Here is a 26438-nt window from a genome sequence, read left to right on the forward strand (position 1 = left end):
AATTGATCCTACTGAAAAGTCTGTGAATCTGAAACCTGATATAGTTTTCCTTCTATTTAATTTTTATTTATTTTGAGTAGTACTCTCTATAATCCCACTTCTACATACATGCACAGAACCATTAAACTTTTGCACTTTCTGCATTACTTCCTTTTTATATATGATCATATAAACTAAACTACCTGCTCATTGAACACCACTCACTAATACCTTTAATCTGTATGGCTGTAATCCGTTAAATTTCATTCTTGTCTTTATTTTTATTTATATTTTATACAGACATTTTGCACTATTTTTATTACCTGTAAGGTTGATCTATGTACAATATCTTGTGTTTTCTCTTTTAATTTATCTGTTTATCTTGTTTATACTGTTCTTATTGTAAATTCTTTACCTAGAAGGCACATAGTCATCTGACCGGCATCGACAGTTTTGCACTAATAGCATCATCACTTTTAGTCATTGCTACTTGAACTTTGTTTTCTGTAGATTTAGTTTTCTATAGTTTATATTATAGTTCTATAATATACATTTCTTATCTATGTATCTAATCTAATATACACTGTGCTAATACTCACTGCAGCACTAAATCTGCTGCTGAAAATAGTCCCCAACAAATTAACAATTTACTCCCATTTGAGTACCATCTGATAAAAACAACAGACTATATAGATTCATATTACATTTGCATTTATAGATTTTAAAATATGTATATATAGTATTTATGACCTGCGTCAGATGTACTTCCTCAGTATGAACCTGTTATATTGTGGCTGAGTGCTGCAGACAGAGTAGGGAAGTTGGAAAGTACTGAGATGAACTAACACATATTATTGGTTTAGCTGACAATAAGAAAACTATAGAATAATCAAAACCCTATCATCAGACTTATCCTTTAAATATACTGAACCTTAGAACTAAATGAAGGCTTATGTTGATTATTATACTCTCTGTCAATTTGCATCTGTTCATTTAAATAACTGAATTTCACATTTCAAGAGTGACGCTTTTAAGAAGATGCTGTTTTTCAACCACAGTTTGGTTTATGAGAAATTATAAGGAGAACTTCTACATCTTTGCTTACAGTAATTTCAGTGCGAAAGGTTCCTTTGACTACATAATCTTTATTTTCAGTGACTTGCTTTAGTGCTGCAGGAATGGATGTATGAGCCAGGCTAGCTGTTTCCCCCTGTTCCCAGTCTTTAAGCTAAGCTAAGCTAACTAGCTGCTGGTTTTACAGTATTAACTGTACAGACATGAAAGAGGTATCTAGAACTACTCCTTTAATATAAAATTTGTTGCTCTAAAAAGCTCTAACTGTACACTACCTGCTCAGCACCAAACAACAAACGGACACAGTTAGCTGTAGACTAGCTGGTGAATGTAGCGGAGCATTTAGTAGCTAAAGAGCCAGATATTTCCCTCAGGAGTTAACAGAGAGAAAAAATAGAGCTAAAAGAGAGTGAATATTGGACTTACATTCACCAGGGGGACAGAAACATGACTAAAAATTAATGATTATGTTGCTCCGTAACTGCTGGATGTGTAAATAAGCAACTGTTCAAACATATCAACTTAAAAAGTGATGATACGTCAGTGATGTCTTCACATCTTGTATCTGCTGCCCCCAAGTGGCCAAAAAAATCAGTTAATGCAGGTTTAAAGTGAGGTGGCTAATGGCAGGTCAACAGTCAGACACAAGAAAACTCAAAAACTGTTTTGTTTTGTTTATGTGGCTGAAATGTGTGCAGTTCTTTTCTTTTATAAATCCCGACTCATGTTTTCTTTCCTCCAGCACCTGTAAGAGTCCGTCACCGGTGTGAGCGGCCACTATGCTGACCTGTCACCTGTTGCTGTGTGTCTACATCGTCACCTTCCTGATGGGGGTCCCTGCCAACATCCTGGCATTCTGGACCTTCTGCCTCAAGGTGCGACGCAAGGCCACCCCGATAGACATCCTGCTGCTCAACCTCACCATCTCCGACCTCATCTTCCTGGCTCTCCTGCCCTTCAAAATGAAAGAGGCTTTTGACAACATGGTGTGGCTGCTGCCTTTCCCCCTGTGCCCCTTCACTGGTTTTCTCTTCTACGTCACCATCTACAACAGCACCCTGCTCCTCACGGCTGTGAGCGTGGAGCGCTACCTGGGGGTCGCCTACCCTCTCAGGTACTCCGTGTACCGCAGGCCTCGCTACGCCGCGGTGGCCAGCGTCATCTTCTGGGCGGTGACCTCTCTGAACCTCAGCGTGGTTTACATCATGCCCTACGCTCAGTGGAGAAATGTTGCAGGCAGTGACAACAACAGCTCCGCGCTGCCTCCGACCACCTGCTACCTGAATTTCACCACCGAGGAGCTCAACATCCTGCTGCCGTTCCGCCTGGAGCTCTTCCTGGTCCTCTTCTGCATCCCCTTCTTCATCTGCTGCTTCTGCTACGTCAACTTCATCCTCATCCTGTCACGTCTCCCAAACATCAGCAGGCGCCGGAGGCTGCGAGCCATCGGCTTGGCCCTCGGTACCCTGATAGTATTCGCCGTCTGCTTCGGGCCCTATAATGTCTCCCACCTGGTGGGGTATGTGCGTAGTGACAGTGAGCAGTGGAGGGACGTGGCGTTGCTCTCCAGCACCTTCAACGCCTGCCTGGATCCCTTTATCTTCTACTTCTCCTCTGCGGCGGTCAGGAGCATGTTGAGTCGCTGCGTCAGGAACATCATGGCAAAGCTGCACATCCTGAGGTGTGAAGGGGCTCCTCACTGACTTCACAAGAGACCCTCCAAGACTGAAAACTACAGGAAAGTAGCACCTCTTTGTGTGTTTTTGTTTAGTATGTGTTGCTTATTTTATGCAAAAAAAAAGGACAAATGTTACTGCAGTCCAACCAATGAAAGAAGCTCTGGCAATATTTTAATTGTGGCTGGCAGATAAGATTGTGTCCTAACTTTAATAGAAAAGAGGTGATGCTTTGCCATAAAACACTTAAACGCCCTGAAAAAAATTGTTTCCCAATGAGCTTCTTACTATAAATGATTATATATGATATATGAACATGCTATTTTCTACCACACGTTAAACCAGTTGTGGTTGTTGTTTGCTTATGTTGTCAGCAGTCAGTTAAAGGACCAGTGTGTAGGATTTAGTGGCATCTAGTGGTGAGGTTGCAGATTGCAACCAACTGAATACTCCGCCTCCTCCCAAGCGTATAGGAGAACCTACGGTGGCCATGAAACTCGCAAAAAAACACGAAAGGCCCTCTCTAAAGTCAGTGTTTGGTTTGTCAATTCTGGGCTACTGTAGAAACATGGCGATGCAACATGGCGGGCTCCGTGGAAGAGGATCCGCTCCCTATGTAGATATAAAGGGCTCATTTTATGGTAACGAAAACACAACAATTCTTATTTTCAGGTGATTATACACTAATTAAAACATACTTATGAATATTTTAATCAATTTCTGCCAAGTCCGTTCTGCTAGATGTCACTAAATTCTACACACTGCACCTTTAAATCTAATCAGACCGCGCAGCCTTGATTAAGCAGATTCAATTTTTCAGTGTTAAACTCTGTTAAACTGAACTTAAATTTTAAATGATGCTCTTTAAGTCATGTCAGAGAAATACTTTAAGGGATCAAGTAAATACATCAAGATGCAAATCAGTTTTTGTTCTTTACTGGCTGATTCGAGCTACAAATGACTCTTTAGCCAAATGACACGCAAAAAAACATGTTTCACTTCTACATGTGTCGAGCATTTGCAGATAGCTTTTGTTTTTGTATCTGCTGAGGTTGTAAGATGTCTTTCTTGGAGATCTCTGACTTTGCCTGAATGTAATTTCATCTATGGACCAAACGACCCGCATGGCTCAGCGCCATTAGATAAAAGTGGTAAAATGTGTTTTAAAGCAAGACTTACTATGAAGTGTTAGCGTTAAGTTGTCACTGATGAGATAAGTAGCGGTTAAGAGATCATTGATGCATAATGAGCTGCACTTGAGAAGGACCTCTCCTGTGGACTTTTTAGTCATTTATTTTTTCTTAAACTGTTTTTGTTTTTTTTGTTTTTTTTAAAGCCATCAAGTGTGCACTTAAAACTGTCAGCAGGCCAATAATAAAGAGTCATTATCAAAGGACAGATAACTGTTATTAAGTCAGTAATAGATGGTTTGTTGCTTGGATGCTCTGCAGCTTTCATCCAGAAGGTTGAACAGTCAGTGAGAGAAAACTTACATTTTAAATACATAAAAACAACCCGGCAGATATTTTTTATTCAAACGACTCATTGCTGACTCATAGTTATAAAAGTAATGTATTCATAGTTTATTGAAGGCATTAATATCAGCATATAAACATAAATTATTGTTGAGTGGTTCCAAAACTTGTTCATTTGTTGACAGCTGCTCTATTTGAGTCGACTGTCCCCCAAAGGGATCCCCAGATAAATTTTAGGGGTCATGAGATGAATAAAGGGATAAAATGGAAATATATATATATATACATATATCGCTGTACTGCAACACTTCTTTATCTCTTCCTCTTCCACTAAAATCCTTCAAATGAAACAAACTGTTGGAAAAAAATCAGTCTTTGCTTGAACATTTGCTCATAACTTTCTTTATTTTGAGGCGTCACAAACCAAAAAGGTCACAAATGAAGGGTGTAATCTGGTTAACTGGAGGCTCTCTGGTGTGATTTTAGGGCAAAAAAAAGAGTCTTATCAGGTGCAGACATACAGTTTACTGGTTAAATAAGGTTTTAACAGCTGCCTGCATGTGACTCAGAGAGCAACAAGGACACTGTTTAATCAAAGATGAGTGTTTTACAGGAGCGAGGGATAAAGCAATTAAAAACCAGGGGCTGTTAGACTACATAAGCAGGAAGAAGAGACGTCCACTGCTGAGCTAATTTGGAGTTATAAGCACAAGACAGGCGGAAGTGTAAACACGGACATTAAACAACGCTGCGGTGAAGCGCGTCTATAAAGCACGTCTCTCTCTGGTCTGAAGGGACTTCAAACAAGGAGGCAGAGCGCTGACTGATAACCGCCCTGCGACCATTTCCCGACAGTAATAGTGAACGTAGTATATCCTGTTGTATACTGCGGAGCCAGAACACTCTGTTCATTTATTAGTTTATTGAACACAATCACCATTTATAAAATTGTTCCCTCCAGCAGAGAAAAGGTTGAATGTCGGATGAAGCTTTTGGATCTTGATGTTTACTGTTGACAAAGAAATTTAATTCAGTTACATGTTTAATGTCATTTAATATTTATCTTATTGTCTCTCAGTAGTAATAGTTTTCCTTCCTTTACCAAAGTAATCATCTTATAGTCACACAGAAAGCTAACAGAGTGTAAAAATATGATGTTTTTCTTTCTGTGTAGTTCTGTGTAAATTTAAAGGTAAGCATACAGCTCATTAAATATGGAGAAGTACTGGAGTTTAAAATAATTCACTGAATAGATATCTACTTGAAATTGATGGGTTTTTTTCATTTTAGCATTATTATTTGCAATTTTAGCATTATTTATCTACTCTGTTCAACTGTGTAACTGATATATAAGGACTGAGTTGGGACTTAATGTATTCTGTCTCGATTGTTCTTATAATTAGTGCCAAATTACACTGTTATTAAAAAAAAAACATACAAGGAAATAAGAAATTCAATTTTTATGCAAAATTAGATATAAACTAACTAGTGAGTATTTTCTTTTTGCAGTAGTAGTGATAAGACTGAATATCCTACACAAGAGGAAACATAAATATCAAGTAGCTTTTTTTTTTTTTAATAAAACTAATTGACATGTGATTGTAAAAGAGACAAAATGGCAACTTGTTTAAATATTAAAAAGAAAAAAACACCCTGCAAATTCTTCTCTCTGAAGTTTTGATCATCTCTTGTCATCAGAAAGTGTTTTCAGTTCACCTTAAAAGGAAAAAAAAAGACAATTAAAATAGTTTTTCTGACTGCATCATAACAGCACAGCTGCAGGATATTTCATGTCTGCTTTCATAACAGAGTAGAGTAGAACACAAGTACTTTAAAAACTACAATAACTGTACTTGTAGTGAGTTAATGAGATAAAACTAAATGAGTTTACTGACAGCGTGTGATTCATAATAGTTTATCAGATAATTTTATATTGATTTATAAACACCGCAAGGCTTTGATATCTGATATGAACGTCATTTCCTGTCTTTTTATGAGTTCAGATTTCAACACCATGAAACATTCGGCTGATGTTCCTCAAATATCAAAAAAACAAAAACACAAGTTTCATACATAGAGTATTTATTCAAAAAAAATTAAATATGACAACCAAATAAAAAGGCTCAACTTTAGGACCAGGATCAGGTAAATGTTAAGACAAAAAAAAAAAAAAAAAAAAGGTCTTGACATACAGTTTTACTTCTAAAAGTGACAAGATGTCATAATCAGGCAAAAAAAAAAAAAAAAAAAAAACCCAAAAGAACAAGCACATTAATACACTGTGAAACCCAAACATCACTTTTCTCTTCGAGCGTGATATGCAGCAAACCACAGAGGTGTAAAGATTTATGTTTGTGGGGAAACGGGCACTCATGATGACACAACCAAACTATCCCAAAATTTCACATTAGAAGAAAAAAAAAGAAAAAGAAACAAAAAAAAGAAGAAAAACTACAATTAAAAAGGAAAAACCGATTGCACAAACACTTCATTATTGCCGTCCATTTAAGAATGAACACATGAAATTGACAGTAAATAATGAAAAAAAAAATGTTGTTAACAGGCAGTAAAGAGACGCGTCGTGTCCCCCGTAGAGATGAAGTCAAATAAATAATGCTACATAATGTTTAGATCCTCGTTTTCATGAGTTTGTTTGTTTTTTTTGAAGTAGAAGAAGAAGAAGAAGAAGAAATGTTTCGGGTTGTGCTCCAGAGTGCCCGTCCACTTAAAACCGATCCCCCACAGGCCGTTTGGTCCTGTCAGCTCCGAAAACTGATCAGTTCTGCATATTATCTGTTCTTGGCATATGTTGGACGCGCGCGCTCTCTCACACACACACACACACACACACACACACTCACAAACCAAACATACACACACAATCACAACTTACAGTATTGTCATGTATCAATATATACTTATCCATGTAGACTCGGAGCTCGGCGCCCGTTCTGAACGTTAAGATTTCATTGTTTTACTCAGTTTTTTTTTTTGTTTGTTTGTTTGTTTGTTTGTTTTCTGTTCAGCACCATCAGGAAAGGCACAGTCTGTAACGGACAAAATCGACAAAAGTCTGAGGATGAACTTTCAACCCTCCTCTTGTGAATATGCAAAAAAAAAAAAAAAAAAAAAAAAAAAAAAAAAAAAAGAAGAAAAAGACCCAAAATAAAACCTTTAATGATGCAGTTTGCAGTGCTGTAAAAATATTAAGAAATGTGTTAAACCCCATTAGAGTCTTCTGCTTCCTTCATGAGCTTTTGAGATGATAAAATAAAATTCAGAGTAGAGGGAGGTCTTCACAGCTCGCCTTTAGTTTGGTGAATTTTAAAAAAAAGAAGAAGAAGAAGAAGAAGAAGAAGCAGAGGATGGTTGACGGTTCATCTCATCACTACATGACAGAACAAACCCTCCGACCGTCTCCACAAAAAGCAGGTCAATGCAGCATCGGTTTCGCTTTTCACGTGAAGTATTGCATTATCAAATTTTTTTTGGAAAAAAACGATCATTATTAAAACGTCGATATTTCAATACAGCTGTTACGATTCCGCATCAAATAGGATTCTGTTAGAAAAAATAAGTAGTGTGTGCATTACATTAATATCTTTAAATATAAATATATCTTCGTTCAGACTTAAAAATGCTTCTTTTTTTTTTTTCTTCTCTTTCTTCAAATCACATGAAGAAGAAAAAAAAAAAAAAAAAGGCATCTGATGTCTGGCCCTGCGCCCTGCCTACAGGCGTCTTCAGGTCGATTTACTGTACGTGGCGTCGTGAGTGGAAAAGACTCAATATACACTTTCAAAATAAAACAAAAAAAAAAAAAAAACAAGCAGAGCACTCGCCAACAATGTTAAACATGCCCACAACTGACTCTTTTTCAAGTAAAAATCAAATGCTGGTAATGTCTGACATTAAAAAAAAAAAAAAAAAAACAGCTTCAACGTGACGACAAACACAAAAAGGGCGCTTGGATTATTGTTAAAAATGTTTTAACTGCAGGCAAAGAAAGAGTCTAAACCAACGCACATCTCAGCATCTCGACTCCACAAACACATGCATCTTTTTTTTTCTATTTTTCTTTTTAAGTGCAGTAAAATACCATAACCTCTAAGTCTCTCTGTATTAATATATATAGCCTATATATATGTATCTGATGAAATATTTAAATAAATGTTTTCTTATAGCAGCTGAAGTTTGGTTCTGGTGATGTGTGGCGAGCACAGTTAGCAGTACAGAGACCATCCAACCCTCCAGGCTCACCCTCAACCAGGCACGTTGGTTTGGTCCAAAGTGATGAAACCGTCCGTGTTAAACGACACTGCGAGACCATGACGGACTAAACTCTGCAGGGCTGGGCGTCCAGAAACCGGCAGCACTGTGACCCAAGTTCTGATGACAGATTAAAAGGCAACGAGATAAACTTCAAAATGTTGGATTCTTATAAACAGATTTCTTTTTACTTGATTATATCGATTAATTTTTGCATTTAACTCCATATTGGTAAATCAGAAGTGTGTATAAAAGTAGCAGAGAAAAATCTGCTTTATTTGCATAATGCGGTAACGCTTTATTTTACAGGTCCTTTAATTTTAAACCAATTTTTTTGGAAATTTTTAGAGTAATTTGAGGTATTTAACGGTTAATTTTTAGGACATTTTACAGAGACTGTTGTGCAATTTGGTAAAAATTACAGGAAACTTTGTTTAAATTGGTTTAGTTGGTAATTTTTCTTTAACTGACAGAAGATATTTAGTTTTCAGTGTGTAGTTTTTTGTGTCAAACTATATATTAGCATATTAACCCTCATAACCCTTTCAAAGAAATGTCCTAAGAATTATGATTATTATTATTATTATTATTAGTTACACAGCAGCTACTTTTAGGAAATTATTGAAAAAAACCTAATATGTTAATGTTGGGTTTAGCACATAAAACTACACACTGACAACCAAGTATTTTCTGTCAGTTAAAAACTGTCAAAAGTCTATTTTATTAAGAAATTTTGAAAAAGAACATCTACGTATACAAATAGCCTATAATGAACCGGTATTTACCAACTTAACACCTTTTTACATTTTTATCTTATAATTTGAACAAAACGTCCTAAAAATTAACTGTTAAATACCTGCAAAAAATGACCAGGAAATCAGTATAAAATTAGGAAGCGTTACCCATAATGATACATTATTTGATCCAAAATAGAAAGGTTTTATGAAATCGAGCACCATCCTGGAACCGTGTTGAGTTTCGAGTACTGAAAGCGGTTTTGGTGCTATAATACTGCCAGTCGAGTGACACCCAGCTCATACCGACTCTGAAAACTAACGCGACAGAGACTCTGAAATCTGAATACGAAGGCTTCGACTGAAGAGTGCAAACTGCGAGTCCTGACGGTGCATCATGTGAGGACGCACATCCAAGTACACAGTCTCTGCCTTCACTTAGCTGCATGTTATATAGTTCAGATATTCAGATATTTATTACAGCATCGTACGGAAGGCCGAAGACGCCAACTGTGTGTGATTATTTATGTTGTTTTAGTTTTCTCGCAAACACAAAAATGACTTTAAAATCTCGCTTTGTTTTTTGAGATCATGACAAGATTACTAATTATCATGAAAAAACAAAGTCCGACATTATTTTAAATAAACTTTCATTGTGATAATTACTTAGTGATCAAGAAAACGAGATTGTTACCTGGAGAATATTTTGACATTTTAAAGATTTTTAAATCATATGACAAGAAAGTTTTGGCCGAAATTGCAATTTTTGTTTAGCTTCATTAATTTTATCTGAAACCGAAACTGTTTTGGCCAATGATTAAACCGCCGTCCGATCTCCATTTCATTCCAAGAACAAAATATTTTGTGTTCACGAGGAAACAAAGTGCGTTAAAAGTGGGAATCAGGAAATAACTGCTTCCTTATAATGAGAAAACATTAGAAATAATCACACAAACCCGGCCTGTGATGTGACTGTGCTGTCCAGCCCCTCATGTCGGGCAGTGCAGTGTTTTTTTTATAGTTACTGTTAAACTAAATGCATTAACAGAGGCACCCAAACCAACATACGATTAAAAAACCCTCCGTCCTGCCAACATTTCACACTCTAACCAAATCAGGCACTTTTGTTATAATCTCACAAAAACGCCGTCAGACGACTCATCCACGCGTCACATCTGCGGCGTCAATCCTACTCCGAGTTCATTATCACTTGCTAAAACTCGCTCGAGAACCGTTTTAGCGCACAAATACTCATCGAAAACAATCACCACCGAACCTGTTCTCTCTGCTTTAACACCTTATTGCACAGAACGAGCTGTTGACGACTAAATTGGTCAGTTTTTTTGTTAAAAGTGTGGGGGAAAAAAAAAAAAAAAAAAGGTTTGTGGTCATCAGAAGATAAAAACTGCTCTATTGCTGAAAATAAATGTTATTTTAAGTTAAAAAGAGACGAAAACTGATAAATAGCAAGACGAATAAAACACATGAGAAACGTTTGGTATATTATTCTGTACCAAGCTGAGCTATTAAAGTGAGAGTTTTTAAAATTGTCCATTTTGTGGCCATGGCGTCGTATTCTAACAGTCCTTTTTATGCACCTCGCCTCGCAGTAAGGCAACAAGCGATACACACAATGCCTCAAAAGAATGGCAATGTACGTGGCTTTGTTTAAAAAAAAAAAAAAAGGTTTCATTCAGTGTCTGTGCTGGTAAGAGTGTAGAGATACGCTTCTTACTGTCTGGCTGAATGACTGTGAATAACCATCCATTGGCTTAAAGGGAGACAGAAGAGTAAGGAGTAAGGCAGCCTGCCGTTTTTGAGAGAGAGAAAGAAAAAAAAAAAAGGGGGGGGGGCGAGAAGCTTTGCTATTTACGAGTGTTCTCGACTAACACGTTGCCATGGCAATCACACATTTGCTCGACAGACAAATACAGTATTGTATCTAGACAAGCTGAAAACACACAAACATGTAAAACCGTCTACAATATAAACCAGCGACATTAGGCTCAACGTGAGGCTCAAGTCGGGTCCTCACTGGTGCTGCTTCGTGCCCACCCATGCAACAACAAAAAAAAAACAAAACAAAAAAAAATCTGCTGTTTTTGTATTCCCTGCTACCTCGCCATGCTCTGTTTTATGATCCAGAAGCACACACTTGAAATTAAAAAAAAAACAAAACAAAACAAAACTTTGAGCTGCTGTAAAATGTGGAAGGCGAGGATGTGAGTTTTTAAAAAGGAGACAGAATCCATCATGATTTAAAATACAGCAGAGGAGATGAGGGGGAGAAAAAAAGAGAGATGCATGGGTGGGAGCACAGAAACAATTGGCTGGTTTCAAATTGCATAATGCAGCTGTACTCCTCTCTGGCTTATGACATCCTTACGCAGCCTGCTGCCGTCGTCGTGTTTTCCGGTGACCAAAGCTGCGACGGCACGACGTCGCTCTGCGCGATGAGACGAGGCGGCTGATCCGAAGTCGAACACTAAGACTGGCTGAGTGGGCTGGTGAAGGTGGAGGGAAGTGGAGGTGGGGGGGGGGTGGGCGATCAGGCGAAGTACATGGTCCTCAGTGTGTCGTGGTGGATCTGAACGGCCTTGGCCAGCGCCGTGGGGTCCCTGCCGTTACTCTGCCCTGAGACGTGGCTGCCTTCAGCGCTGCCGGGAGGAAATGAGCACGGAGACGGAGGGAGATAATGGTAAGTAGCATGAAAAGGATCTAAACTACTATTAAACATTTATAAAAAAGGCAGTTCATGGGCTTTGACTCCTTAAAATCAAGCAGTATGTGCCGTACCTGTCGTGCTCTTTGTCGACCAGGTGGTAGCGGGCGCGGAAGGCCACCAGGTGGGCGTAGTAGGCGGGTGCTGGGATGGAGACGGAACGCGTGCAGCGTACGTAGGTGTGGCACAGCTGGTAGGTGAGGAGCTGGAACTCGTCGGCGGTGAAACAGTTGTCGTCCCACAGTACGTGGTAGTGGGAAGGCCGGCTCGTACCCTGGAGGGAGGGAAGCCGAGTTAAATGGCACCCGAGAGGAAGCGGATCCAAACAACGAGTGGCTATAACTGAACGAGACCGGCTGACCAACACACACTGCAGCCCTTAAACAACTTAAACTAACTCTGGTATGAAAAAAACAACAACATGGTGCTCAGTTTGTTTCACCTCCTGCTGCTCTCCACTGCTGGAGACGATGTTAATAACAACACAGCGGAGAACTCCTCTTCCCCCTTATTTTGTTGTTCTCATAAAACTTAAGAGGGAATAGCCATCAGCTCTGGAATCAGACTAAATAAAATGTGTAAATTAAAATGTTATGAGTTCTGTTAACTAATCAATAACAACTAGTTGTTGCCTTCAAGACCAAATAAATATAAAAGCATCCATGTGTTGAGCTGCTGAACTCTGAGACCAAACATTTCTCGTTTGGGAATGTTTTGTTGTTTCCATTGCATCTTAACACTTATTAAAATGTTACCACAAGTCAGTTGTTTTTTATAGCTATCTCTAATCAAAACAGACAGATTCTTACCAATCACAACAGTTAAATTCTCTATAAAACTATCATCTTGTTACCATTTTCTGTGCGGTAATTATAAAGACCAAAGCAGGGTGTTGAAAGTCTGCATTGGTGTCGAGAGGCTTACCTGGATTCCAGCGTGACTGCAGAGGTAAAAGTCAAACTCGTAGGGGTGGGTAATGTCCGTGTCCACTGTGGTGCCGGCAGGAATGTTCCCACTTCTTCCAACCTGCCGGGAAAACACATTCCAACAAACTCTTTAAAGATCAGAGCAGTAATAATAATAATAATATCAGATCCTTCAATCTCTCTTTTCCTTTTTGTTAGATAACGGCTCATAAATTTAATCCCACTTTACCGAATCAATCAGAGAGATGGAGAGATGAGGCAGCTATAATAATTAGTAGACCCAGAGTTCCATTAATGTTATCTACAAAAAGAAATCCTGCGAGTTACTCACCCGTTCGTTGCGATCTGCACAGAAGAGGCGTGTGTGATGGCGTTTCTGTACGACGATGTAGGTAATCCCTGGCTGGTAATCCTTCTCTAGACTGATGCAAGCCTCCCTGATGGCCAGCAGCTCATAGTACAGCACCTACACAGAAAAATACAGCTTGAGTTTGAATCGCTAAGTAAAAAAAAAAAAAAGAAAATTACCTTTGCTAAATTGGTGCAGAGACACAACAACAACCCTCCAGGAAAATGAAAACTACAGTTACTGGCCAAGTTGGACAAAACATTAAAGATCTAAAGAAAGAGAAAGGTTATTGTACCTGTCTGAACTGGCCCTCAGACACTCCGTCCCTGTAGAAAATGATCCTGGTTGGCTTGTAGCGGGTCGATTTGTAGAACTGGATCAAGAGCTCTCGCACCATGGAGGCCAAGTCCTGGATGACCTCCTGTCTGGGCCTCTGGACCCGCACCGTAGCACAGTACCTGCTGGGATGGGCGTCCATGCTGCCCACCACCTGTAGAGGAGGCACAACAGCCGTCAGCTGAGTCAGATACTATGATGGTAAAATCTACAAAAGCTTATAAACTCCACGGCTTTTCTGGACTTTGTCTGCATCAAAATTGATGCAGACAAAGTATATACAAGTAATAAAAGGCCTAAAATAAAAACTAAATATATTTAAAAATCATAATTTTATGTTCTAAACTCCCAACTTAGGCTCTAAAATAATGCAGGAAACTGTGCTCCGTGTACATTTCTGTTAAATACTGTATACCAGCAAGGAAAAGCTGTTATAACCCAAATCAGCTTTACTACAGTTACAGTACTAACCTATAACCAGTAGCACCAGAACGGTTCCTACCAGTTCAAAAGCATTTCAAGGGAAGCAAAAGACTGATATGTATAAGTTGTATTTCAATGTATACAAAAGTAAGGAGGAAAGACACAAAGTGAAGTCTCACCGCTGCAATAGATGGTTTTTTCCCGTCTCCTGCTGGAGGATGAGTGACATCAGCCCCGAGGAAGATGATCGGCTGCTGGAACACAGAGGGCCTGGATGGAAGACAAGAGACACAATATTATCTTCCAACAAGTCTGTCATGATGAGTCATGAATTTATCACTACTGAGGTACACTGTAAACAGTAAACATGCCCGTCATAATGTTACGTATGAGTCAAACAGCAAGAAGGTTTTTGTTAATCTTTTATTTGCTGTGTTGTCTTTACCGTTGGTGTGGAACCAGGATGTTATTGATGCCTCCCAGCTTGACGTTGATCTTGAGGCAGAGGTTGGAGAGGGTCTGTGGGGACGTCTTCACTACGTTCTTCACCTGCACGCACTGGGTGGCCATGCCCAGGAGGGTGTCTCCCACCCGCTTCACCTCAGCTGTGGGTTTAGAGCTCATGTTAGAGCTCGGCCATATTCCTCATAAAATACCTCATAAATAAACTGAGGCTACTTTATGTTTTAGTCTTAAGTAGAAGTAGCCTAGAAGGTTTGAATCTAACTTCTCTACACATTCACCTCTTGATTTTAATCTCAGTTACTGTTGTTGTCTTATATTATACTATAATATTACTATTATTTTTATACCATAGACGGGCGTTTTGCCAGGCAGGATGACGATGATTAGCTGCAGCCCAGCGTAGGTGTTCTTCAGGTGTCTGAACATGGGCTCCACACTATCAGCTCCCTGGGCGTATTTACAGAAACATGGCTGGCCTTGGATTGGCATCCCAGCATCCTTTGAGATTTTCCGCAGCTGGTCAGTGAAGCTCCTGCGTGTAAAGAAATTACCAGCAAATTAGTTTATTGATATAATTCCACAAGTCAATTTAGGAGTAACTAACATGTTGTTTCTATTCCAAAACAAATCAGTGTGTTGTTATAATAACTCTTGAATAGATGTATCTTCTTTTTTAATGCATGTTTAAATCTAAAAAACAAAGACCACATTTTGTGACAGACATAACTGACACCGTTTGTGATTTCCAGCTAAATTTGAACTTGGTAGCATACACTGATTATAGTCTCCTGATGTTAAAAGTGGCACTTTGATGCCTTGAAGTGTGTTAGCTTTTCAACCCTAACCTCATTTGCAAAAAAACTGTATGATGTCTTCCTCCATCAATCAATTCTCAGTGTTTATCACGTCACTGGTAAGTCGCCACTCCGCTAATAAGCAGCTAAACCGAGCAATGACATTAATTATGTGAGCTCACTTGAGAATCTCCTCACGGCACTGTCTCTGGGTGGCAAAGCAGGCGATGGCCCACATCTTAATCTCCACTCCGGTGTGGAACTGCTTCCCCCTCATGTCCCACACCCCGTGGCTGGGTGTGGCCACCGTGCGGTTCTGCAATGACAGTGCAGGGTTGATCTGCTGGGGCTGGCAGTCACGAAGACACACACACACAGTACATCGACACACACAGACAGTGATGTGGGTTCAAAAGAAATCGGGCAGCCAGCAGGATCTCAAGATCAAGGGCTACTGATGAATACAGTAGGCTGATGATGGCATTTGAGATGAAGTTTTATCTGTGCTCACTTCTGATTGGGTTGTGCATTTAGGTTGTATTGCAAGAAAAATGATTTCTATGACAGACATGCAAAACAAAGTACTTTTAAAATAAAACAAGTTCTCTAGATGATCTCTCAAAACAGCATGCTTGTGTAAAAGAGTGTAAAATCTCAGCAAATTCAAAATAGAAACAGTTCACTCAGATAAAGAAAAGATGTGAGACAGACATGAGGAAACCAGAGAGAATTGTGGTGAAAAGTGGACACACATCAAACATGAGAACTAAAAGCTACAGATTCTAATCACAGGGTTTCCCCCTCAGAAATGAAACGTTTCATTCAGAGAACTGCCTACAAGTGAAGCCGCACTGGCTCATTTTCAAATGATACTAACACAATTTAAATATCCGAAGGCTTATTTGATAGATCATCATCCTTCGGTTTTGGCAGAGAAAGTCCCCGACCACTAAAAACCATTTTGGATATTTTTGTTAGGCCACCTTGTACACTTTTCGTTTGACAAACTGGAGGAAACCCTGCTGTCTCAAACACACACACACACACACACATTGAAGGACACACATGCATATGAAGCGTGATTTAAAGGAAGGTACCATAAAGGGTTCAGAGCTCACCCTGCCGCCATATTGCAGCATGGGGGCCGGCAGGACGCGGCCCATCACCTGAGCCATCTCGTCACGAACACGGAACTGGAACTCCTGGACAAACGGGTCGGCCTCGTAATTTGCGCTCCGCACCTGAGAGGAGAGACATTTGTTTTTAGTGCAGAAGACAAACATTTAGAGTTCGTGCGGTATTATCTCTGGTCGCCGGGACGCTCACCAGCCTGCTGATCTCTTCCTGTCTGTCGGGGGCAGAACGCGCTGTTGCTTTTATCATGGTTGACGTCTGGTTATCTGTTAATTTTTTAATGCAGCGCTGTCCGGCAACGATGTTGCATACCTAGATGGAAAAAAAAACAAACAGTAATTCAGGTTAATCCAGCTCTTAATCCATCCTGATAATCAGACCGAACTGCCATTTCGTTACACTTCACTCATTCAGTCTGATGTTGTGTTCATGTAAGTAGATTTCTTGTTGGGAGTGGGTGTTATATGCTGACATCATTTGATATGGAAGCTGGGAGCAGTTAATGTTTTTTTATAATTGATCAGATAAAATATGTTGATTTAAGAGTTATTCCTGTACATGGAAACAGCTTCAACTGGTCAATCTCATCCATGCTTGTCACCATTTTTCCTAACATCATTTTTTTGTGAATGTATATCAGAAGAAGACATCCTCATTCTGAATCCTACCTACTAAGATCTGACTAATCTACTGTTTCTCCAGCTGGTGGAAACACGTGTCAAAGGGCATCGACACCAAACCTGTTTGAAACTGAGATGTGGGCTATGATTCAGAGGTCTGGAACCAGGCTGGTTTTAACACATAACCAACATTATCAAGCAACAGAGTGGATATAAAAATGTAATTTAAGATTTATGGCACTGATTTAGAAGTAAAAGAATAACTTGACTGTCAGACTCTTAATGATTCAACTCCTATTTGGCAGTGAATGATACCGTCTCGGTTCCTCCTTACCTCCAGGGGCAGGTAGGTGTGTTTCTGTTCCTGGCCCACCTGCAGACAGGGCAGGTGGGGATACTTCAGCTGCAGATTATACTTCTCTCGGAAGTACTGCGCCACTGTGCGCTCAACTGTCTGACCATTCTCAAGCTGCAGAGGAAATCTGTGGGTTTCAAGGGTACAAGAGTTGTTGAATGTATTATTAGATTTGATTTCAGTTTGTCAGTTCAGTTTTTTTTTTTTTTTTTTTTTTTTTTGGAGTGTGGGTTAACAGCTTTTGGTTTGAATGTGAAAAACGTACGTCTGGAGGGTGGCGGGGCGGCGTGTTACATTGCAGACTCTGTACTTCCTACGCATGGTTCCGCAGTGTGTCACTTCCACTTTAAGACCTGAAGAGACATCGGAGGCATCAGTGTAAATAAGTATCAGCAAGGTTTAGAGTGAACATCTGAACAGACCTTTATGTATCAAATAAGCAAAGCATCAAAACACTGAATACTGTCAACTACAACAAAACACAGAGCAGAGCAGGGTGACGCCTCTAATGGCAGAGCACTGAAAACAAGCTGCTGTTCCTCGGTGACATACAATCAGTACCTTTGATCTCTTTGGTGAACTTAACCCTGTGGGAGTCTGTGAGCGGGCGGGGCTGCTCGTCAATGTTGTGAATATCCAGGACCTCACACATGAACTGGATGACTGGCTGGGCTTTATAAAAAGCCGTGGCTGACACTGAAACGATACAGAGCAAGGTCACAATAACACAGGTGGAGGCGGATGAAGGTTCAGGACGTGTAGCAGACAGATTATTCTTTGGGGCAAAAGAGATTAATGTTTCAGTTTGTAGTAGAGTCTATAACTATTCAGTGATGAAACGCTGTAAGTCAACCAGTTCAAACAAGATTTCAAACAAGTTCAAAGAAGTCTTATGCACAAAATCAGGGCATTTTGAGTTGGTCATGAGGTTTTGAGTAAGATAAAAGAGCTGTTTAATTTCATTATGTATTGATCTGATCTGATCCTAGATTTCTCTGTCACAAGTGTTGCCATATCTGAGTGACAAAAAAAACCCCAACATTTTTTAAAAAGGCTGCATTCCCAGAATCTCTGCATAACAGGAGATGAAATTAAAATACACAACTGGATGTCCTTTGTGTGTTACTTGCTCACCATCGATGTTGAGCATCATCTTCCACATGGCCGGCCGTACCGACTGATGAAAACCAAACCAAACCTCTCTTCCTCCACCTAGCGGGTGGTCGTAGCCCTCTGGGGAGGAGAAGAAGGATCGTCCGACGGGGGTGTACCTGGTGAGCAGAGCACAGAAATAAAACTCTACCAAGGCTGAGAGTTGCGTTCCCCGTGTGGTTCACTGGGGGGCTGAATAATACAAGTGTTGCCTGAGTTACAGGTCCGAATCACGGGGAGCTGAAAAGGTTTTCATTCATGTTACTGAAAGCTGTTTTGGTTGGTACATGCTGAGGTATATTACAGAAAAAGATGCTTTTAATCCATATCTGTTATTGTAGAGCACTTTGGGTTCATACTGTTCATACAATATGGATAATATTCAGATAATATTTCATGAACAGAGAACTCATCAACTGAAAATATTCTGCTTCTGCTTAATTCAATACTTTTTAAACTGTAAATGTTCTCTGAATGAAGCCAAATCATTGACGCTGGAACCTGTAACAGGGGAAAAGGAAACTACAGCAGTATATTATAATCACGATTATTAATGGTGATGATGTTTTTAACCTTATACCAGCTTTAATTTCTTTACTATGATCATTTGGAAATCTCAATTTCCAAGGGAGAGATCTTACTTCATGGAGGGCAGGTGTCGAAGGACGACGTCCACGGCGTGAACGGGGTTAGTGCTGATGGGTTTCTCCAGGTCCAGCGGTTCAGGCATGGTGCGTCCCGTCAAGACTTCGTGCAGCATGTGCCAGCTGACCAACGACACGAACCTCATGCTGACTTTAAACGGGCGGTCCTTCCCACCTTCACCTGGCAATGTGACATCCAGATCAACCTGAAGAGGAAAATGAGGGTCATTTGTGTGCCACCAACCCGTTAAACACAACTTTATGAACATATTTTCAGGGTTTTCCTGAGCAAGATGATGAAGAAGTATATTAGTCACTTCAGTAATAAAATCTTTAGGCTACATTGAGTTGGCGCTCTGTTCAGCTGTCATTCCTTGACACTGTTGCACTGATACAACAGTTAAAAAAAAACATGTTGCTGACCTTGACTTTGGTCAAACTGGGTCAAGACTACACAAATCACAAGCCGTAGAGTCTTACCCCGCTAGTGGCGACAGGAAGTGGGCTCGCAGTGTAGAGGCTTTTCTTCCCATCGTAAACTGGCAGATGGTCACCAAAGATGGTCACCTTGAAATGCTGAACCATGGAGTCCACCACCTCCCTAGAAAGACCAAGAAAAACATATCACCACGATTAATATAAGTATCCAAACTGACACAAACTCAAAACATTTTTTTGTGGAAAAACAGTCTTGGACCAGTTTTGGTCTTTTCTGTCACCTGTTGACCCGGCGAGGACATTTATCAGGCTTGATGTCCACTTCATACAAGTAGACGTCGATCTTGGGGATTTCCACCTGGAAGCAGTTCGCCAGAAGCTTGATGGCCTTCCCAATGGTGCCATAGCCAGGTCGCCGTGGCAACGAAAAAAGGGCTCGGGCTTCAGCGGCTCCTACAACAACACACGTAAAAAAATAAATGAGTTAAAAAAAAGAACTGTGTACAGCACACTCTGGCTTTCTTGATAAACAATAACTTTAATATCAACTCTGTCTATGTTGATGTTAAAATGTATAGTGTTAATGTAAATGGTTAAAGCTGCTATAATCAATATTTTAAGATAACGATGGAACAAATGATTATGTTTATGGGAAAGGGGTCACTCCCAGTAGACTTATAACCCAACCTTCAGCTCTACAGAACATTTTAGCATCTTCAACTCCTTGTTTTGGTTTTCTGTTTCACTCTCACCACAGAAGGCAAACGGTTTTTAGTGAAAAAGCTCTCGGTACACCACCTGCCTGACAAAGTTAGTGACTAGCTGGTGAACATAGTGGAGCTCAAAGCTGCTAAAGAGACAATTATTCTCCTCAGAAGTTGGTGGAGACCGAAACTGGGTCAATAAGAGAGCGACTATTGGACCTTAATTTGACAAGCGAACACAAACACGACTCCAAATGAATTCCTAATTTTGCTCCATATCTGCTGGATGTAGGTGGGTAACGTTACCATATAATCTATAAGGTGATAGGTGAAAATGTGTCAATGGAGTGAGTCAACAGCTGCCAAAAAGTGAAATAAAAAAAAAAGTTTGACATGAGAAGTTTGACTCAACATTTCATTATTGTTTAACGTGGTACCAATACCCAGAAATCATTCATGTAAATTCTAAACCATCTGTGTCCCGACATTCAACATCCCAACACAGCTAAAAACAGAGCCCGAACAGATACTCATGTATAATAAACCTGAAGCTTCTGAGAGGAAGACAAACTGACTGTGGAGGAAGGAAGTGGTTAATTAAGAGGAAAGAGCAGACGGTGAGTGCTGGGACTGTACAGGGTCATGGACGTTAAACATTGCCTCATATTTAACTGACAAAACTGGAAACAAACGGGCCGACGCCGTTTTTCCCACATCAATCTGATAAAGACTGAATAAAAGGTTAGAGAATTTGATGACATTTTGCGTAAAGACCGGCTCAGCGGTCATAGATTTCTCTCTGATCGACTGTGGCCTTTGCCAGACGGGAGGAGAAGTAGGCGGGTGTCACCACGCCAATTTGACACCAATTTTCATAAATGCCAAACTGGAAACTACTCAGTGAAAAGAACTGACATCACGCAACCACACAATTTCCATGAATGTGAGTCAGAGGATCTGCACACTTACACACACGCACACAAAGATCAACGTGACATAAAGTCTGCACATAAGCAGCGGGTTCAAACTGTAAAAAAAAAAAAAAAACACAACAAAAAAAAAACAGCAAGGCGTGTGCTTTGTTGTCATGGGGGGGGAAAGTGTGAGGAGTTTGGCAGTAATGATTAATGTGATCATGAATTACGGGAGACAGACAGAGCAGCTGTGGGTGGAAAATATTTAACTGTTTCAGCTCGCAGCGGCGTGCTCCAATCAGGGTCAAGGGGCTGACCCCGACGTAAGGAGGCATCACTCTGTAAAGGACTGCACTTTCAGCTGATGCGTCGCCAGGTCGCTTCTTCCCCTGAGCGGTTCCCATGGCAATGGCACCCATGTGGCTACAGTTTTCTCCATGGCAACTAAAGGCAAGCTGACGAGAGGAGGAAAAACAGGTGCACACGGATTTGTCTTTATTTATCTTGGGAGCTCTGGTGACAAAGACGTTGTCTGTTTGAAATCAGTTTGAATTGTTCATGTGGAAAATTTCAAAAAGGGAAACACGAGTTACAACAAAATGAATACGACATTGTTTTGTTTTTTTTTTTGTATTTTTGAGGAATTATGGAAAACACACTCGACAAGGCAAAAGACAGAAAGCAGCTCCTGCACCAGTAATGACCCAAAAACACAAAGGTTCAGTGTAGAGCGAGTAACAATGAAGAGATTAATGACCACTTATCAGGCTGCTTCATCATACAAATGCACCACACAAGCAGGAGCGGCCCACACAGAGCTGACATTCAGCCCACACACTTTAAAAGGAGAACTCCACTGATGTCATATTGCACAGTCTTAACATCATTTAGCGAAAGCTGGAGACCAAAAAAAAAAAAAAAAGAGTAAAGCTAATGTCATTTTAACCTCCTCATCCTTCCAGACCGCAGGTATTAAAAGTGTGTTAAAACACTTATAATATGCAGACAAACACTTTTTAAACCTGAAAAACGTTCATTCTCAAGATCCTTAATTTCCAAAAATACCAAATATGACACCCTGAATTACAAGATACCGAGCCTAAAAGGGTGCATAACATACCCGTAATTATTGATTTCATGCGTGGTAGACACATATATATTAGATTTTAATATTTAATTTGTTATACTGAGCTCAGAAGAAGTGCTGATTAAACCAAATTCAGAATACGCCGCATATATCTGACAACAAAACCAGATGGCGTCTTTTTAAACGTCTCGTTCTCGATACATACCAACATATTTCTCCTGTACAAACCATCACGTTCACACAGCGGCCTATAATTTCGACAGCCTCACTGAGGGGGGAAGACTGGCCTGTTGAAGCGGCATAACAAGTTTTCCCGGTGAGCCAAGCAACAAGAAAAGATCGTTTTGTAAAGTCCCATGCTGCTACGCATTTCATCTTCTCCTGCGTTCAACGTTTCACACAATGAGCTGACAATGACAACCTTATTCTGTTACACATTAATTGTGTCCGGGGGGGCGGAAACCCAATCAATGAGCAATTTGCTGCCCTCATGGTTATCTGTTAGAAATCACACATTAGGAGTTTAATGAATGAAAAATGTGAGAGAAAGGGAATGAGGATGGTGAAAAAAGAGACAGAGAAAGCCCAGATGTTCAATCAGAAACAGAAACAGTTAGTTAATTGATGAATCTACAGTTTATATATGCAGAAACATTCACTGATTTCAGCTTCTCTAATGTGAGGATCTGCTGTTCTTCTGTGTTTTATATCATTATTAATTGAGTATCTTTGGGTTTTGGTGTGTTGGTCAGACAAAACTACTTGAGAAAAATCAGCTTGGGCTCTGAGAAATTGTGATGGACATTTTATTAGGGCTGCAACTAAACGATTATTTTGAATATCAATGTATCTGTCGATTACTTTCTCAATTAATCGATTAGTTGTTTGGTCTATAAAATGTCAGAAAATGGTGAAATGTTGATCAATGTTTCCAAAAGCCAAAAGGTGACGTCCTCAAATGTCTGTTGTTTTATCCCAACCAACAGTCCACAACCACAAGATATTAAGTTTACTGTCATAAAAGACTTAAGAAACCAGAAAATATTCACATTTCACTTGAGAGAGAGACATTTTCTTCTTAAAAAATGACTCAAAGTGATTAATCCATTATCAAAATAGTTGCCGATTAGTTTAATAGTAGTCAACTGATCGATTAATTGACTAATTGTTGCAGCTCTACATTTTATACAATGAATTTTAAAAAAAAAAACAAAACAGAAAAGCCAAATGAGTTGATACTAAAAATAGCTGCCTGTCATACAATCTTGTCAACAACTGATGGTAAACAAATACAAATTTTGAATTCAGTATACTAGGGCTACAACTAATGATTATTTTCTTTATCTATTAATGTGAGGATCATTTTCTCAATTAAACGATTAGTCGTTTGGTGTGTAAAATGTTGATCACTGAAGCCCAAGGTGCAAACTCAAATGTCTAGTCTTGTCCTGACCAAACAGTCCATAAACCCAAAGATATTCAGTTTACTATCGTAGAGGACTAAAGAAACCAGAAGATATTCACCTTTAAGAAGCAAGAACAAGAGAATTTTTTCTTTAAATCGATCATCAAAATAGTTGGAGATTAATTCTCTGTGCTCATTAATCAAAGTCTGACAGTGTTTTAAAGGTTCTCAATTTACCTTTGCTCTCTGATAAAGCTGTTGTTATACGTGAGCTCATACAGTGAAAAGTGGGTGGAGTGGGTGTAGGTCATTTTCAATGAACCAGTATGGCCCTTTTTTTTCTCTTCCCAGTCCAGTCCGCTGGCCCCAACAACATCAATAATATACAAGCTGTGACTCACAAATTGAGCCCGTTGGCAACAAAGCAAATTGACTTATGTCCTGCAATGCTCAATTGATTTGTAATTAACTCAGGCAGCAGTTAACTGAACTTTATCTAATAGCTGAGATAACTATGGCAGCAGCTGGTGTGAAAGGCTTCAAACGGATATGAACACACACACACACACACACACACACACACACACACACCTCCTTGAAAGTGAGCCTGCCTCTCAGGCTTCAGGCACACCTGACGGGATCACCACCTGCCTTTGACAGCCGAGAAAGAATGACGTAGATAATAGAAGAAAAAAAACCCAGTGAGACTGGTTTGGGGAATACACACACACACACAAACGCGCGCGCGCGCGCACACACGCAAACATACACGTACACACACACATACACGCAGAGGAGGCGGAAAAGTGACCGGTAAAACAGAGCACAGAAACGCTTTATGTCTGCTGGAGTTGGAATTGTGAATTTGAATACAGTTTCCATTATGAGCTGGAGACTCATTTAACTACTATGTCACCTACTTTCAGTACGTCTAATGTTAACTTAACAGTACCAGCCTTCCCTAAAAGCTATAATATGGGGGTCAAACGTGTGACTTGGACTCTACGCTGTCTGAAAATAACTCGAGTGCAGCACCTGGACACCAAATTAGCGCTGTCGAGCATGGCCGTTAGTCTGGGGTTCCCACCTGTTGTTCCGATTTCCATTCATGAGGTCTCAGTCCGGATGAACCCGGCCGGCACCCAGTGATCGATTCTCCCAGCGCAGGTTAAAGCTTTGCTGGCCGACACGCCGCTCCCCGCTGGCTCCCCGCTTCCCCCCGGGCACCCCGCTCCCCCTTACGGCTCCCCGGCTCTCTGCTCCCCGGCTTCGGTCGCTGATGTTGAACCGGGCCGCTTGTGGTTTTCCACCTGCCTGGAGCCTCTCTCCCCGACCTGCCTCACCGGCAACTTGGCAGCTCAAAGTTGTACAAAACGTCCCCGCTTAAGTACTTCCAAAGTTGTTTGTGTTGTGGCTGAAATGAGAACAACATTATTGTCAGTGTTGGACATGTTTGTGACAGTTTTAAAACACGGAGTTGGTTGAATTTCGCTGATAGCTGTTAGCGGCTGCGGCTAACAGAGTTAACGTCAGTTAGCTTTAGCCGACGACAATTAACGACTTGAAACACAAAACTGACGTGAATATTTACCCGTTCAGTGACTGGATTCGTTTTCCCGGTTGGTTAACGTGACAATTCGGTGTTCTTCTTTATCAAACTGAGATGTGGGGTTCACTACGCCGGCGTCCTCCTCGGTATCGGTGAGAAACCGGTCTGAAATCTGCTGTTACGCCGCCCTCTCTCTTAGTAACGGCAAGCTAGTAGCATTAGCATGTTTCTACTTCCGCAACGCTCTTTCAAAATAAAGTAGGATTAATGGCAACAGGTGTTGCGCAGGAGATGTCTGTTTTGTTGCAGACAGGTGTCAAGACATATAAAATACTCTGCTTGGAACCATGATGTGTGTCTGATATGATTGCTTTTGTTTTTTCACAAAGAAGTATAGATACTATGTTAAAATCTCCCTTCTCTCTCATTAAAAATCCATAATCAATAAATATGTAAATATTGTATCATTCTGCACGGTGAAGCTTAAGCATCCAAGTGAAGTAACAGTGGGCATAAACACATTTTTGATTGGCATGAGACTTTGAAGATGAGTCTAACATTTGGAATACAGCATCTGTTCAGTTTGATGAGAGGATTGGAAGTGTGGCTGTAAAATTAATAAGTTGTGCACCAAAACCACCGACACGGGAACAGTTTCTTCCCCTCTCGCTGTCACACACCAGTGATAATTGATCCCTAGAGGGGGAAATTCACGTTACAGCAGCAGTGCAGGAAACAAGGTAACAGATAAGAACTAGGAGTAATAAAGAATTCAGTTTATATACGTTATAAACATTATACACATTACATTACTTAGGTTACATTTTCTAACTTGTGGGTTGTAAAAATAGAAAAGTTGTGCCAAATATGTGCAGAAGCAGTGGTTCTGGTAGCTATAGATATATATGTATATGTTATATAGGTCAAGTAATGAATACAAAATAAATTAAACATGCAGTAGTGTTACCTACATAGTATAAATATACAGTACCAGTCAACAGTTGGGGGGAAGGCAGTGAGATGGACAACAATTTTACTGTCTTTGTACAACTGGGTTTATTAGCAGGGAGATTTTCAGGTACATAAAGAAATCGACTCAAAATCAAACTTTGGACACTCTCATAGATCTCTCTATCACAACACAATTTGATATGTTAAAAAATAAATGAGTGAAAACTAACAACATGTTTGTTAAACATGGTATACATATATAG

At 40.0% G+C, this 26438-nt stretch overlaps 2 protein-coding genes across 3 annotated transcripts; one reads left to right on the forward strand and one right to left on the reverse strand.

Moving 5' to 3' along the window:
* Positions 1 to 1172: 1172 nt before the first annotated feature.
* On the forward strand, positions 1173 to 5653 carry LOC137198467 (free fatty acid receptor 3-like). Its single transcript, XM_067612353.1, has one exon. The coding sequence runs from the start codon at positions 1833 to 1835 to the stop codon at positions 2754 to 2756; it is 924 nt and encodes a 307-aa protein (XP_067468454.1). The 5' UTR covers positions 1173 to 1832; the 3' UTR covers positions 2757 to 5653.
* An 887-nt stretch (positions 5654 to 6540) lies between these two features.
* ago3b (argonaute RISC catalytic component 3b) lies at positions 6541 to 26159 on the reverse strand. 2 transcript variants are annotated; one of them, XM_067612376.1, is made up of 20 exons: positions 25267 to 26159; positions 24763 to 25089; positions 19847 to 20018; positions 19608 to 19728; positions 19125 to 19333; positions 18466 to 18602; positions 17893 to 18027; positions 17597 to 17684; positions 17311 to 17458; positions 16549 to 16668; positions 16341 to 16463; positions 15405 to 15538; positions 14776 to 14960; positions 14409 to 14568; positions 14143 to 14233; positions 13500 to 13694; positions 13187 to 13321; positions 12854 to 12955; positions 12004 to 12203; positions 6541 to 11864 (listed from the first exon to the last, which is right to left on the reverse strand). In XM_067612376.1, exons 2-20 carry the CDS (start codon positions 24779 to 24781, stop codon positions 11756 to 11758), a joined length of 2583 nt encoding a protein of 860 aa, XP_067468477.1. In that variant the 5' UTR covers positions 24782 to 25089; positions 25267 to 26159; the 3' UTR covers positions 6541 to 11755. The 2 variants fall into 2 exon arrangements, with proteins under 2 accessions (XP_067468477.1, XP_067468476.1); XM_067612375.1 differs by having other exon boundaries at positions 16320 to 16463; positions 25267 to 26158.
* Between the last annotated feature and the right edge of the window lie 279 nt (positions 26160 to 26438).

Source organism: Thunnus thynnus, chromosome 15 (genome assembly GCF_963924715.1).
Source record: "Thunnus thynnus chromosome 15, fThuThy2.1, whole genome shotgun sequence".
NCBI classification, from domain to species: Eukaryota; Metazoa; Chordata; class Actinopteri; order Scombriformes; family Scombridae; genus Thunnus; species Thunnus thynnus.